General features: G+C 36.2%; 1 protein-coding gene across 6 annotated transcripts in view; it reads left to right on the forward strand.

Moving 5' to 3' along the window:
• Positions 1-9,878, forward strand: part of RBBP6 (RB binding protein 6, ubiquitin ligase) — a 36,038-nt gene extending 26,160 nt beyond the window's left edge. For 3 of the 6 annotated variants that reach the window (XM_012780160.3, XM_012780161.3, XM_012780163.3), the window contains 7 exons: positions 88-166; positions 281-335; positions 2,026-2,094; positions 4,134-4,496; positions 4,789-4,890; positions 5,769-7,520; positions 7,893-9,878. In XM_012780160.3, the coding sequence (XP_012635614.1) occupies positions 88-166; positions 281-335; positions 2,026-2,094; positions 4,134-4,496; positions 4,789-4,890; positions 5,769-7,520; positions 7,893-9,459 (3,987 nt within the window). In that variant the 3' untranslated portion in view covers positions 9,460-9,878. The remainder of the gene's footprint in view (positions 1-87; positions 167-280; positions 336-2,025; positions 2,095-4,133; positions 4,497-4,788; positions 4,891-5,768; positions 7,521-7,892) is intronic. The other 3 variants (XM_012780162.3, XM_012780164.3, XM_075995184.1) reach the window with 2 other exon arrangements.
• Positions 9,879-15,947: the final 6,069 nt, after the last annotated feature.

Raw genomic sequence — 15,947 nt, forward strand, 5'->3', positions numbered from 1 at the left:
AAATTTTGAGTTTGTTTGTAATTGAGTTTTGTTTTGTTTTTAACACTTCCTTTTTTTAAACTGTTTTTATTTGTGCTTTTCCTAAAGGGTTATCAAGTGCCTGTACTTGGAACCCCATCTTTGCTTGGACAGTCATTATTGCATGGACAGTTGATCCCTACAACTGGTGAGTAAAATCATTTTGGTTTAGACCTTTGTTCCCTTTAAAGAATAATTTTAGCTTTATTTAACATGCAATTTTATATTTACTTACAGTTTTTGCTTATTTTTTGTTTCTAAGGTCCAGTAAGAATAAATGCTGCTCGTCCAGGTGGTGGTCGACCAGGTTGGGAACAGTAAGTATATATTTAAAATAATCGTCATATGATTGCCTTCTAACTAGATAAGAGAAACTACAAACTAGGCAGTGTGTTGCCAAATGCTTTTTGTTGTAAACACCTTTTATTGTGCCAGATTAACATACTTTTTATGTAAAATATAAAAATCAGTAATTCTCTAAAATATAAAATCTTATATGTTCTTTTCTACTGTCTTGTCTAACAAATGAAGATCTTGACAGGACCTTAGTTAATGAGTAGATAAAAGTTACTTGAAAACTTATTTTATATATAGGATCAGTTATTTTCCTATCCTTAATTTGGATGACCAAAAATGGAGTACATAAATACGTATTAAGATTAAAGTCTACCAAACAAGATTTCTCATTTTGAATAGCATCTGTTATACAATCTTACAGCATATTAAAATCTAAATTTTCTGCCCAGAAATACAAAGAAGTTTGGTCTTCTGTGGGTTGTCTTGTGGCATTAAAAATCAGTAGATTTATTTAATATCCTTCTATTTATACCATTGTTTCTGTTTATGTAATCTAATGTATGATTGACATAATCTGAAACTTGATCTTTTTGTTTGACAAACTAAATTTCTTATACCGGGATATATAGGCCAAAGTAAAACTTTAAAAAGAAAGAAAGAAAAAACTAAATTTCTCATAAAGTATGTTAAGGAAGAGGCTAGCAGAATATATCAGTAAAAGAACATGGGATTTAGAGACAGGTAAACCTGAATTTGAATCTCAGCTCTTCCATTTACTAGCTACATGACAGTAACCTCCACTTCCTCATTTGTAGAATTGGAATGCTGCTAACCTTAACATGTAAATGTAAACCTTTTATGTAAAGGTTTACATGTAAAATGTAAACCTTAACATGTAAAATGCCTATATAATGTAGTAAAGGCAATTATAGGACACTAATTAAAATATAATATTACAGAAAATTAGCTGGGCATGGTAGTTTACACCTGTAATCCAGCACTTTGTGAAGCCAAGGCAAGAGGATCACTTGAGACCAGGAATTCAAGACCAGCCTGGACAGTATAGTGAGACTCTACTGCTACAGAAAAAAAAAATTAGCCGGGCATGGTGGCCCATGCCTGTAGTCCCAGCTACTCTGGAGGCTGAGGCAGGAAGATCGCTTGAGCCCAGGAGTTTGAGGCTGTAGTGAGCTATGATTGCGCCACTGACAGAGCAAGAGCCTGTCTCATAAATAAATAAGTTGAGACCCTATCTCTAAAATAAATTGAGTAAATTCAAATATTACAGAAAATATAACACATTGAGGTTTAATTACTGTTATACTACAGTTATTCAGGGGAAGCTAATTTTAAGCAAATATAATATTTGCTCAGATCTCTTCTATCTGGAACAAGTGAAGACTCAGGAAGTAGGCAGGTGTCGTGGCATACACCTGTAGTCCCAGCCACTTGGGAGACTGAGACAGGAGAATCACTTAACCAGGAGTTTGAGACAGCCGTGTGCTATGAATCCATCAGTGTACTCCATCCTGGGCAACAGCAAGACCCTGTCTCTAAATAAAAGAAAGCACATTAAAAAGAAAATCAGGAAATAGGAAAAGGTTTTCAAAGAAGTTAAAATAGATATCTTAATGTCTACACATGGAATGATCATGTATTATACCCATGGAAAAATACACAAAACTATTTTATCTTTTTTCTTCCACACAGTTCCAATAAGCTTGGCTATCTGGTTTCTCCACCACAGCAAATTAGAAGGGGGGAGAGGAGCTGCTACAGGTAGGCTGCTAAAAATCTGAAAGTAATGATCTTATGACATACTGAAAAATATACCACAAAGAAATTAAAGCATACCAATGGCAGGAGAATGTGGGGGGTCATTTGTTTGGATTTTGCTTATCTCCTAAATCCTCAGTAGTTATCCTTAAAGAGTGCTAGAAAAGAATAAATTACATTTAGTATTTTAAATGATGGTTTTTAAGGCTACATTATTTATATTCCTTCCCAGTGATTACTTTCTCCCTGTTAGCACACAGCATAATATTGGCTTGCATTTACCCTCTTTAGAGGGTAATAAATGAAAAGATAAAAATAAAGTAGTGGAAGAAAGTCATTAAAGCCCAGACAATATTTAGGACATCAATTTAAGATGAAAATTAACTAGCTCAGCTCCCAAGTGTGAAGAAGTATTACATTTATTTCTCTTCTAGATTCAACTGTCCTAGTCATCCCCTACCTTCCTTTTTCCAAAAGAAGAGACAAGGATATTGTTAGGGGCTCTTGCCCTTGGCAGTCACAAGCAATGTTAATCTAAGAAGTAAACCATATAGGTCTTACTGTCTAGGTCATAGTCTCCTCCAGGCTCAAGGGGCCTCCAAAACTTTATAACATGAATATTAAGAGTATCTTCTACTGTTCCATTGAGAATTGCTAAGCTTATGAAGATTTACTATTTCATTACTAGAATTCACGTGAAGCTAATATTTACTAATTCGTGGCTTTCTGAAAAGAGACTTAAAATTTAAACCCCTGCTACTATTGTTATGTACCAGTTGCCTATAATTTAAAGAACCTTTAGCTTAAGACAAGTAAGCCCACTTTGTTTCTTTGATGAAGCACAAAGAAACTTTAACCAGCACTTGTTTTTACTTAACCCTTTGAGAGAAAACATTGAGATTTTTAGTTGTTAATTACAGATGTTAAAACTGGTATTCTACTTTGTATGATCTTCACCTACTTCCTCACAAAATGTAGTTATAGGAGGTGGTTTTTCTTCATTTAAACTTTTGGGCACTGGCTGGGCGCGGTGGCTCACGCCTGTAATCCTAGCACTCTGGGAGGCCAAGGCCAAGGCGGGCGAATTGCTCGATGTCAGGAGTTTGAAACCAGCCTGAGCTAGAGCGAGACCCCGTCTCTACTATAAATAGAAAGAAATTAATTGGCCAACTAATACATATAGAAAAAATTAGCCGGGCATGGTGGCACATGCCTGTAGTCCCAGCTACCTGGGAGGCTGAGGCAGCAGGATCGCTTGAGCCCAGGAGTTTGAGGTTGCTGTGAGCTAGGCTGACGCCACGGCACTCTAGCCTGGGCAACAAAGTGAGACTCTGTCTCAAAAAAAAAAAACTTTTGGACACAAAAGGCATTTTGGAGAGAACTAGGTCACAATCCTGTCAGTTCCATCAAAAGACAGATGAGGAAGTAACAGGTAATAATTAGTGGAGTGATAATCAATGTAAACTTCACAAAAGAGAACTTTTAAATACAGTATTTTCAGACCAGGTGTGATGGCTCATGCCTATAATCCTAGCACTTTGGGAGGTCAAGGCAAGAGGTGAGGCTAGGAGTTTGAGACCACCCTTGGCAACATAATGAGACCTCCTTTCTACAAAAAAATTTAAAAATTAGCTTGGTGTGGTGGTACACACTTGTATTCCCAGCTACTTGGGAGGCTAAAATGGAAGGACCCCAGGAGTTCAAGGCTATGGTGAGCTGTGATCATGACACTGCACTCCAGCCTGGGTGACAGAGCAAGACACAGCCTCTAAAATACGTATATAAAAAATTTGTTGTTAATTATAGTATTTACGTATAGAGAAAGTCCTATAAATTTGTATCATCTCAGTCCCTAAGTGGCCTTAAAAATAAAGTTTTGTTATAGAGTTACTTTTACAAATAAATGCTACCAGTGTTTCTATACTCCTTGAATAGTTGAATCTGTTCCATTGTTTGTAAGTTTGAAAATAGTTATGGATAGAAAAGACAAACTTAGATAACTTTAATTTGAAGGAATAATATCTTGGAATTTATTTCTCCAGAAGTATAAACCGTGGGCGACACCACAGCGAAAGATCACAGAGGACTCAAGGCCCATCACTACCAGCAACTCCAGTCTTTGTACCTGTTCCACCACCTCCTTTGTATCCACCTCCTCCCCATACACTTCCTCTCCCTCCAGGTGTTCCTCCCCCACAGTTTTCTCCTCAGTTTCCTCCTGGCCAGCCACCACCTGCTGGGTATAGTGTCCCTCCTCCAGGGTTTCCTCCAGCTCCTGCCAATTTATCTACACCCTGGGTGTCATCAGGAGTTCAGACCGCTCATTCAAATACCATCCCAACAACCCAAGCACCACCTTTATCCAGGGAAGAATTCTATAGAGAGCAACGACGACTAAAAGAAGAGTAAGTATTTTAATTTGAAATTATTATACACTTTTTTCATTTTCTGATATAACATTAAATAGGTATCTTTGGAAACATTGTCCAATGTTTCCAGTTAGTACAAGAAAATTCACCTAAAATTTAAACCAAAGCCATATAAGCAACTTCCTCAGGGATTCCTAGTTATTTATAGTTTTAAAATGGAAAACTAATGACAATTTCATTCATTTCATTCATGATCTAATTACATTTGTCTTGTTAGTTTTCTTAAATGGTTTTTGTTAACTTTCACTCTTTAACTTTATTTTACTAGGGAAAAGAAAAAGTCCAAGCTAGATGAGTTTACAAATGATTTTGCTAAGGAATTGATGGAATACAAAAAGATTCAAAAGGAGCGTAGGCGCTCATTTTCCAGGTTAGTGTTTTGCAAGCCTTCACAACAGAATTACAAATGGGACTTTGAATATCCAGGGATTAGCTATGGATATAAATAACATTGTACTTACGGAATTTTTCTGATTCGGTCTAGGTATACAGAAATGAAGATATAGCTTATTTCCCAATATCTGTTTAATGAAGTAATGTCTCAGTGTAAATTCTATTGTGTAGAACTAGCAGTTTATGGGGATTAAATTGCCCTTGTCCCTTGAAGTTATTTATAGATGAAATAATTGGGAAATGTTTTTGGAAGGAAAGAAATAGGAGAATAGCCAAAGAACATTTCTGAGGACCGTTTCACCATAAGGCTACAGCTTCATGCTGGAACATTAACCTGTGTAATTAATTTTTTTTGGTTTTTTTTTTTTTTTTTTTGTGCTGGGATCTTATTGGATGTGTAATTAAATTGACGTAGTGGTAGGATACAAATTGCTTTATTGCTAGAAACACTGAATTATAAAAAAGCCCTGGAAGTTTGTTTAAAACACTTTAAAACTAGGCTTTTGGCCAGTATAGGACAAAAAATAGACTCCTACTTAAATAATTAGATAGGAAGTGAAATTTAATTTAATTGGCATTTTGTTTACTGTTAGTTAGCTCATATAACTCACGGTACATTAATGCACTCCACTCTAATTGTTAAGATTTCACTTTTATTTTGTAACAAGTGATTGCTCTGATTTATGCACTTTATTCCATTTCAATAGAGGTCACTGCACCTCTTTAATCATCTAAGATGAAACTTGATATAAAGACAGATGAAACCGTGAGGACAGAATGCTAGAATCTGAGATTCTTTATTTTATTTTGTGTATATTTCTCAACTATCAACTATTGTTTTGTTTTTGTTTCTAGGTCTAAATCTCCTTATAGTGGATCCTCATATTCAAGAAGTTCATATACTTACTCTAAATCAAGATCTGGTTCAACACGTTCACGGTCTTATTCTCGATCATTCAGCCGCTCACATTCTCGTTCGTATTCACGATCACCTCCATACCCCAGAAGAGGCAGAGGCAAGAGTCGAAATTACCGTTCACGGTCTAGATCTCATGGATATCATCGATCTAGGTCAAGGTCACCCCCGTATAGACGCTATCATTCACGATCAAGATCTCCTCAAGCGTTTCGGGGACAATCTCCTAATAAACGTAATGTACCTCAAGGGGAAACAGAACGTGAATATTTTAATAGATATAGAGAAGTTCCACCACCTTATGACATGAAAGCTTATTATGGGAGGAGTGTTGACTTTAGAGACCCATTTGAAAAAGAGCGTTACCGAGAATGGGAGAGAAAATATAGAGAGTGGTATGAAAAATATTATAAAGGTTATGCTGCTGGAGCACAGCCTAGACCCTCAGCAAATAGGGAGAACTTTTCTCCAGAGAGATTTTTACCACTTAATATCAGGAACTCTCCCTTCACGAGAGGCCGCCGAGAAGATTATGTTGGTGGACAAAGTCATAGAAGTCGAAACATAGGTGGCAACTATCCAGAAAAGCTTTCAGCAAGAGATGGTCACAATCAGAAGGACAATACAAAATCAAAAGAGAAGGAGAGTGAAAATGCTCCAGGAGATGCTAAAGGAAATAAGCATAAGAAACATAGAAAAAGAAGAAAAGGAGAAGAAAGTGAAGGTTTTCTGAACCCAGAGTTATTAGAGACTTCTAGAAAATCAAGAGAACCAACAGGTGTTGAAGAAAATAAAACAGACTCATTGTTTGTTCTTCCAAGTAGAGATGATGCTACACCTGTTAGAGATGAACCAATGGATGCAGAATCCATCACTTTTAAATCAGTGTCTGAAAAAGACAAGAGAGAAAAAGATAAACCAAAAGCAAAAGGTGACAAGACCAAACGGAAAAATGATGGATCTACTGTCTCCAAAAAAGAAAGTGTAAAACCTGCTAAAGGACCCCAAGAAAAACTAGATGGAGAGCGTGAAAAATCTCCTCGATCTGAACCTCCACTTAAAAAAGCCAAAGAGGAGACTCCAAAGACTGACAATGCTAAATCTTCATCTTCCTCTCAGAAAGATGAAAAGATCATTGGAACCCCCAGAAAAGCTCACTCCAAATCAGCAAAAGAACACCAGGAGATAAAACCAGTCAAAGAGGAAAAAGTAAAGAAGGACTATTCCAAAGATGTCAAATCAGAAAAGCTAACTAATAAGGAAGAAAAAGCCAAGAAGCCTAATGAGAAAAATAAACCACTTGATAACAAGGGAGAAAAAAGAAAAAGAAAAACTGAAGAAAAAAGTGTAGATAAAGATTTTGAGTCTTCAATGAAAGTCTCTAAACTAGAAGTAACTGAAATAGTGAAACCATCACCAAAACGCAAAATGGAACCTGATATTGAAAAGTTGGATAGGACCCCCGAGAAGGACAAAATTTCATCATCAACAGCTCCAGCCAAAAAAATCAAGCTCAACAGAGAAACTGGAAAAAAAATTGGAAGTACAGAAAATATATCTAATACAAAAGAGCCTTCTGAAAAATTGGAGTCAACATCTAGCAAAGTTAAACAAGAAAAAGTCAAAGGAAAGGTCAGACGAAAAGTCACTGGGACTGAAGGATCCAGCTCAACTCTTGTGGATTATACCAGGTATCCGATGGTGGGTGGGTGGGTGTGGATGTTTGTTTTGGGAAAGGATTTTATTTAATTTTATGCTTGCTTGTACTTCTTACGTTAATTAAGAAGGTACTGATCCTGGGGATTAGGCTGCTTGTACTCTTGTTTTCTTTAAAGAAAGGAATTATTAAAGACAAGATTGTGAGTAAATTTGGGGGGTAAACCACATTTGTTTTTATGCTATCAATCATATTCTTAAATCATGTGTATCTTTATTAGAGCAGGATAATTGGGCTTTTTAAAATTGAAAGGACATTTATTGTGTTCAAGTTAGCATTTTTATATTTATCAATATTTTATAATAATAAATTCTTCATTGATTAAAAATATTTTTATTCTTTTTAGTACGAGCTCAACGGGAGGCAGTCCTGTGCGGAAATCTGAAGAAAAAACAGATACAAAGCGAACTGTCATTAAAACTATGGAAGAATATAATAATGACAATACAGCACCTGCTGAAGATGTTATTATTATGATTCAGGTTCCTCAATCCAAATGGGATAAAGATGACTTTGAATCTGAAGAAGAAGATGTTAAATCTGCACAGCCTATCTCAAATGTAGGAAAACCTGCTAGTATCATAAAAAGTGTTAGTACTAAGCCATCAAATACAGTCAAATATACTGAAAAAGAAAGTGAGCAATCAGAGAAAATTCAGAAATTCACCAAGGAGGTGAGCCATGAAATTATACAACATGAGGTCAAAAGTTCAAAAAACTCTGCATCTAGTGAAAAGGGGAAAACCAAAGATCGAGATCATTCAGTGTTGGAAAAGGAAAACCTTGAAAAGAGGAAGAGCAGCACTCAGCTAGAGAAAGATAGTAATTTGGACCGTCTGAATGAACCAGGAAATTTCAAAAGTCTGTCTCAATCTTCCAAAGAGACTAGAACTTCAGATAAGCATGATTCTGTTCGTGGTTCTTCAAATAAAGACTTCACTCCCAGCAGAGACAAAAAAGCCGACTATGACAGCAGAGAGTATTCAAGTTCCAAACGTAGAGATGAAAGGAATGAATTAACAAGAAGAAAAGACTCTCCTTCTCGGAATAAAGATTCTGTATCTGGACAGAAAAATAAACTGAGGGAAGAGAGAGATTTGCCTAAAAAAGGAACAGGAGATTCCAAAAAAAGTAATTCTAGTCCTTCAAGAGATAAGAAACCTCATGATCACAAAGCCACTTATGATACTAAACGGTCAAGTGAAGAGACAAAGTCTGTAGAGAAAAATCCTTGCAAGGATCGTGAAAAGCATGTATTAGAAGCAAAGAACAATAAAGAATCAAGTGGCAATAAATTACTTCATATACTTAACCCACCAGACACACAGATTGAAAAAGAGCAAATTACTGGGCAAATTGATAAGAATGCTGTCAAGCCTAAACCCCAGTTAAGTCATTCCTCTAGACTTTCCTCGGACTTAACTAGAGAAACTGATGAAGCTGCTTTCGAACCAGACTATAATGAAACAGACAGTGAAAGTAATGTGTCTATAAAAGAGGAGGAAACTTCAGGAAACATTTCTAAGGACCTGAAAGATAAAATAACAGAGAAAGCAAAAGAGAGTGTAGACCCAGCAACAGTTGGCCAGGTGGGTGTAAGAAGCCAGAGTCAAAGCAGCCCTAGTGTTAGTCCAAGCCGAAGTCATAGCCCTTCTGGAAGCCAGACCCGAAGCCACAGTAGCAGTGCCAGCTCAGCAGAAAGTCAGGACAGCAAGAAGAAGAAGAAAAAGAAGGAAAAGAAAAAGCACAAGAAACATAAAAAACATAAGAAGCATAAGAAACATGCAGGCACTGATGTAGAATTGGAAAAAAGCCAAAAACACAAACACAAGAAAAAGAAGTCAAAGAAGAACAAAGATAAAGAAAAGGAGAAGGAGAAAGATGACCAAAAAGTGAAATCTGTCACTGTGTAAAAGGACAGATTTTAAAAATTGACTTAATTACTAAGTCATCTGTATTAAATTTTGTTATAATGTAAAGAGATTCAAGCCTTGTAAATAATGACATGGAAGACCCTGTGCTGCACTTAAAATATTGCTGCTTGATTATTTGATTTTTACATCAGAGCTTTATAACACGAACTTTTGTACAGAATTGTGAGTTGTGACCATGTAACATGAGAGGTTTTGCTAGGGCCTATTATTTTTAACCACCATTGATTAGTTGGGGTGGAGTTTACTGTACTGTGAAATTTTCACATTTGAATTTTTTTAATTGCCTGGCAAAAGCTGATATCAGTTCTAAAATATCAGCAGAATGATTTGCTGAATTCATTACAATCCCGTTATGTCACTTTTTGATTACAATAAAAGTTTTCAGTAAACTTTTCAAATGTTGAATTATTTGCATTATTTAAAGAAAGAAGTGTCATATCTCTTCCCCTTTCCATATCTCTATTTTTAAAATCCTTTGATTTTTTTAATGTAAGCTGAACTGAAAATACAAAATTCTAAACTAAACATTGAAGATATACTTCATAAGTGGGCTGGTGGTAGGTGGCTAAGAAATAAATCAGGACTAATTTGGAGACGTGGTTAAATAAATCTAGGTGAGTCTTGATATAGTAATTAGACGTTTGAATTTCTAAAAAGGTTTGGATTTAAATTTTAGAAATAAATTGTGATGCTTATGGCCACATTTTTCTTAAAAGCTTGATAAATGAAAATTGGATTCCTTGATAAAGTGGAATGCAGCTAAGCCAGTGAGTCTGTGGCCTACCTAATCTGCTCAGTTGACAAAAGCAAGCTGTAAATAACTGAATAAGACTATAATGAGTGTCCTTCGTTATTGTCGTCCAGGAGGTGTATTGTGGACAGTGAAAAGCTACTGAAAGAATTTGGGGGGAATGAGAATGGTAATTTAGAAACGTGGTATAAATAGGGATTAAGAAAATAATCTGTATTGTGAAAAGGGACCAGTTCTGGTATATGGTGGTGGTCCTAGAGTACTGTATGAGGGGCCATGAACTTTGGTAGTGGAAGATGAAGGAAAGGATTGACATTAGCAGCAATGTCCTATTAACCTGCCTTGATTCGGTATTTCCAGAGTGTGCCATGTGCACAGTACTGTGTACTATTGGTACTCAGTTTTAAGTGGTACGCACACACTTTTATGAATGTTTTTAGTGTAACATTTAATATTTTAAAAATATTAAGTGATTTAAAGAAAAATTATATGGGTAACACAAGTACTATAAACATTAAAGCTGTTCAGGGCTGAATTAAATTTGAGAAATGCTGCCTTTGAGTCAAAACAGCTTTCCTCCAAAGGTCTCTGCTTTTGTTATGATACTTAATTACATTTGCTTATTCCCAGACACCCCTGTTGTCAGTGGTGGGATGTCTGTTCTAACCATTCCTACCTTTTACCACCCCACACAGGACATGTACGGCCACTTCTGCTTTCAGATAATCCAGCTGGATTATATGCTTTAATTCCTGCTAATCTGGACCAAAGATCCCGATTATATCTCACATTCATAGGATTTGACACCCAGGCTGACTTTTTATCATAAATTATATCATCTGAAGTCAGTTATGTTACTTAAGTTCATTGTTCTTTAATTTTAAGGTAAATTGACCTTTAACTTCATCCCTATGACAACTCCCCTTTTAGATTTAAGCTCCAATATTTCACCCCCAATTTGGTCCAATTCTCTGTTGGTTTTATTTAGGCCTAAGGTTTCAAGTCATCCATTAGTCACTCTTCTATTATTTCTCTTCTCTAGTTACCTATACCCTGTCATTTCAACCACATACTAATATCTCCAAAGCCTGCTGCTCCTTACCTATCTTGCTGCACCTAAACAGCCAACCTTCAAACCTGGATTAGGGTGCTGAACACTGCTTAACGAAACTAAAGGCTTAAAAGACAAAATTTAAGAAGTAATTTATTTGCCAGGCACTATGCCAAGTGCTTGTACTTTATTTAAGCACCTTAAAAATTCCAGTGGCTCTTGATGTCTTAAATTACTTTAAGCAGGACAGTCCACTGCCTATGAAAGTTCAGTTTAACCGTGGATATTCAAGCTACTGCCTAACCCAACTCATCCCTACCACGTGGAAGAGTCGGCTGGCATGTAAGACTTCACCTATTTTTGCTGTTCTCCCAGGGTGATGTATTATATCTCCCTATCTTTAGCACTTGGCTGTTTCATCTGACTGGAATTAACTTTCTCCTTTGCCCTGCCTCATAATTTCCTACTGATTGTTAGAGTTAGGTTGCCTTTTTTAAATCATTCCCTCACAGTACCAGCTGGCACCCTCCCCCACCCCAGCCTACCCCACCCTACACACCTGAGGTGCAATAGCATCACTGAATATACTGTAGTAACACTTTGCAAATTGTTTTTTATGGGCTCTGTTTGGTTGCCTCCCTCACTAAACTAAGCATGAGCTCCTCAAAAAGAATGTCTGAGTTGGGCATGGTGGCTTAAGCCTATACTCCAAACACTTTGGGAGGCCAAGGCAGGAGGATCTCTTGAGGCCAGGAGTTCAAGGCTAGCCTGGGCAACATGGCAAGAGCCCATCTCTACCAAAAATAAATGTAAAAAGCCAGGCATGATGGCACACGCCTGTAGTCCCAGCTACTTCGGAGGTTGAGGCAGGATTGCCTGAGCCCAGAAGTTTGAAGTTGCAGTGAGCTATGATTGCACTGCTGCAAGTCCAGCCTGGGCAACAATGAGACCATGTCATTTAAAAAAAAAAAAAAGTCTGGTTTACATTCCAGAAGTCAAACCATGCCTTGCACATAGTAATCAATAAACATTTGAAATAATGACAGCAAATGTTTTTTTTAACTGTGAGGTTAAGTTTTACCAAGTAAATTAATTCTCACCCTACACAGTGGCCAGAAGAAATATGTGTAGAGGCTGGTAAGAGCAAACTAGACAACCAGCAACATGTCAGTTTTTAAGGGAGGAAATTAATCGTGACCTACTAGAGCTTTGAGAAGTACAATAGTATCTTTCCAGTACTTAGGTACTTTGGTATGCCAAGGATATTCCAAAGTGTTAGAAGCTTAAAAATATATCTCCTTTGCTAGTGTCAGCATGCCAAATGAAGGGAGCTAAACCCTCTCCAAAATATTTAAGCCAGGAATTTCAGAGGGGCAAAACCTACTTAATGGTTTGTTCATCCCAATTTGTGCAAGTGTGCCCATGTATGTGTTGTCCACTTTTTCCTGTCTTTAGCTCCTTTAATGATTGCTGTTCTTATTGTGTAAAACTATATAGAACAAAACCTCTGATTTGAAACATGCTTTTTCTGAGCCCTTTTAATACTACTGCTTATTTAATTAAGCTATCTTCAGTGGTTCTCTGTTATTTTTAACAAAAAAGCCTCCTATATGTGTGTGTGTATATGTATGTATATGTGTATATATAAAAATATATGTTTATTATGTATACAAAGTGTATACCCTGCTTTTTTTCTTATATGTCATAAACATCCCTTTGACATTAAAAATATTCACAAACATTTTTAATTTTGAAAATTGGAATGGTCAGGAAAGACTAGAATTGGATTAAGTATGCCACTTAAATCCTTGATAAAGGGTTCTATGGAGCTGCTGTATGTGAATAACTTTAGCATGTTAATAAAGAAATAAGGCTAACAGGAATATTAAAAAGGTTTCAGGTGAATTCAGTAATCTAAAGTATAAACAACTTATTAAGTAAGGCTCCTCTTTGATGTAAGCTTTTAAGATTAGGATCATGTTAAAAGGACTTTTAAAAAAACAACTATTTCTAATTTCTTTGTATACTTTTCCTTTTACTAAATTTAATGAGTTGAACAGTGATCTCATGTTAAAGCCAACATGAACATGAATCTTACTTTTCCACTTTGTTTGAAATGTGGCTATTTAGTAGTTTGCTGTGAAGTTGGCTTGGCCAGTATGAATCTTTTTCAATTTAGGTTTCTAAGTTTAAAGCCTTTAATAGTAAAAGATTCTACTATGAGGATGGACATATATTTAGAATTCAAAATAAAATATTATTCTTTTGTAGAAAGATTGACACCTTAATAAAATTTTGATATTTATTTTTTATCCTAGCTTGACACATAAAGGTGGTAGACTGATTGCTTTTTATATCCCAAAAGCTAAAACCAGTGAAAACAAATATGATGAAAAATGAAGATAGGGAAAACTATATCAGTGCTAGAAACCAGGAAAGGATAGAAGGGACAGACATAGCCAGAAATGTGGGATTTCTGCTATAGTACCACATCTTTAAAATGGAGAAAAAAAATAGGCAGGTACCCATCAACTGACAGTTCTTCCTTGAGAAAGCAGATGATCTCTTGGGAAGCTTGAGGAGAACAGCATTATGAACACCCCATAATTTGGAAGGACAAAGGAGCAAATGAGGAATGTCTCTTTTGAAATCAATTAATATGAAAATTGCACAAAAGAAACCTGAAGCATAGGCTATGATGTTGAGAATGGAAGAAGATTCTATCCAAAGCCAGATGTCATAGCAGGTCTCTTTGCCAGGAAGGAGGCCAGGCTACACAGCCCTCTTTCTCCTGGCTATTACAGGGTAGGATGTGAGAGTAGGGACATATAATTTTCAAAGCATCATGATACTGGTAGAATAGGCAGAAGAGTCAGTGGAATTGAGCAAAATGCCAAAAATTGGGCCAAATATGAAAGTATAATACATAACAGTTGCATCATAAGTAAATGTGAATAAGATAGATTTTTTAATTTTTTTTTTTTTTTTTTTTGAGACAGAGTCTCACTCTGTTGCCTGGGCTAGAGTGCCATGGTGTCAGCTTGGCTCACAGCAGCCTCAAACTCCTAGACTCAAGCAATCCTCCTGCCTCAGCCTCCCAAGTAGCTGGAACTACAAGCATGAGCCACCATGCCTGGGTAATTTTTTCTATATATTTTTTAGTTGGCCAATTAATTTCTATTTTTAGTAGAGATGGGGTCTCACTCTTGCTCAGGCTGGTCTTGAACTCCTGAGCTCAAATGATCCACCCACCTCAGCCTCCCAGAGTGCTAGGATTACGGGCATGAGCCACCATGCCCAACAGATTTTTAAATATTAATACATAGCTTTGAAAGAACTGGATGACCACCTAAACAAAAAGATTTTTCACATTTTAAAATTCTATAATTGATGTAAATATTTTTATCTAATATTTTGTTATATATTTAGGATTCAAAATAAAATATTCTTTTGTAGAAATGTTAGCACCTTAATAAAATTTTGATATTAATAATTGTTAAAATATGTTTTAACCTAGATTATATTCCTCCCATCTTCTAGGATCACCTTCTCTTTAATAGGTAGGTCTTTGTTATTTCAACTGGCCAGTCAACTGGAAACCCAGGATCTTCCCCAATATTTCTTTTTTTTTTTTTATTTTCCCCAATATTTCTGATGATTGTTGTTTGAGACCTGGTTTATCTCAGTGTGCTCCTTTCTGATTTTCTGATGTCTATTCCTGGTGCTGATTTTCCTCTTATGATGTTCTCATTATGGTAGAGTCTCTATCTTCATAAATTTTATAACATTTCTCCCCTATTTTCTCAGAACATCACATCCTACCATTTTACTGTGCAAGCTATCATCCCTTCTTTTTTGTTCTACATTATAGGCTCTTCATCTCTTAAACTGAAATTTGTCATTGAAGTATTTTTCTGAACCAAGAAACAATTCCCCTGAGATGAATTATGCCATTAGAGGGCAGAAGAAGCTGCTGTTAGTTCTTTAAAATAGCAACTTTTTCCCTCTCTACAATTTCTTAAAAATTACAATCTCAACCATTACACAAATGATCAATAAACATTTGAAAAAGTTAGATGCCACTGGCAATAAAACAAAAATGCCAATGAAACGAAGTCCCATTGCCTTCGGGCGTTTAGAGTTACCTCTAAGTCCAAAACCAACCTAATTCTCCACCCTCCCATTGACATTCCACCAGGATATGTCTATGTTGATCAGTGTTTTCATTAGATTTGCCCAGGTCATAATACACATTCTCAATTTTCAGACTTTTTAAGAAATTTTTTATATTTCTAACAGAAAAAGTCATAATTTTTTTCAAGACTTACAATAAAAAAACTTCAGTCTCCTGCTCTAATTCATTCTTCAGAGGCAGTTTCAACTCTGCTAGTTTTTGTTTGTTTGTTTTTATTTCGGCATATTATGGGGGTACAGATTTTAAGGTTTCAATAAATGCCCTTCCCCCCCCCCCCCCCCGCCTCCCCACAAATCTGAGTCTCCAGCATGACCATCCCCCAGATGGTGCACATCTCACTCATTATGTATGTATATACCCGCCCCCTCCCCCCCCCAGTTCTTTCTTTAAAAAATAAAGGAAGAAAAAGATTTGCTATGTAATGGCATACTCCTCTTACTACTTTTTTCTTCAAACTTAAAAAATAATTG

This window comes from Microcebus murinus, chromosome 19, assembly GCF_040939455.1.
Source record: "Microcebus murinus isolate Inina chromosome 19, M.murinus_Inina_mat1.0, whole genome shotgun sequence".
Taxonomy (NCBI): domain Eukaryota; kingdom Metazoa; phylum Chordata; class Mammalia; order Primates; family Cheirogaleidae; genus Microcebus; species Microcebus murinus.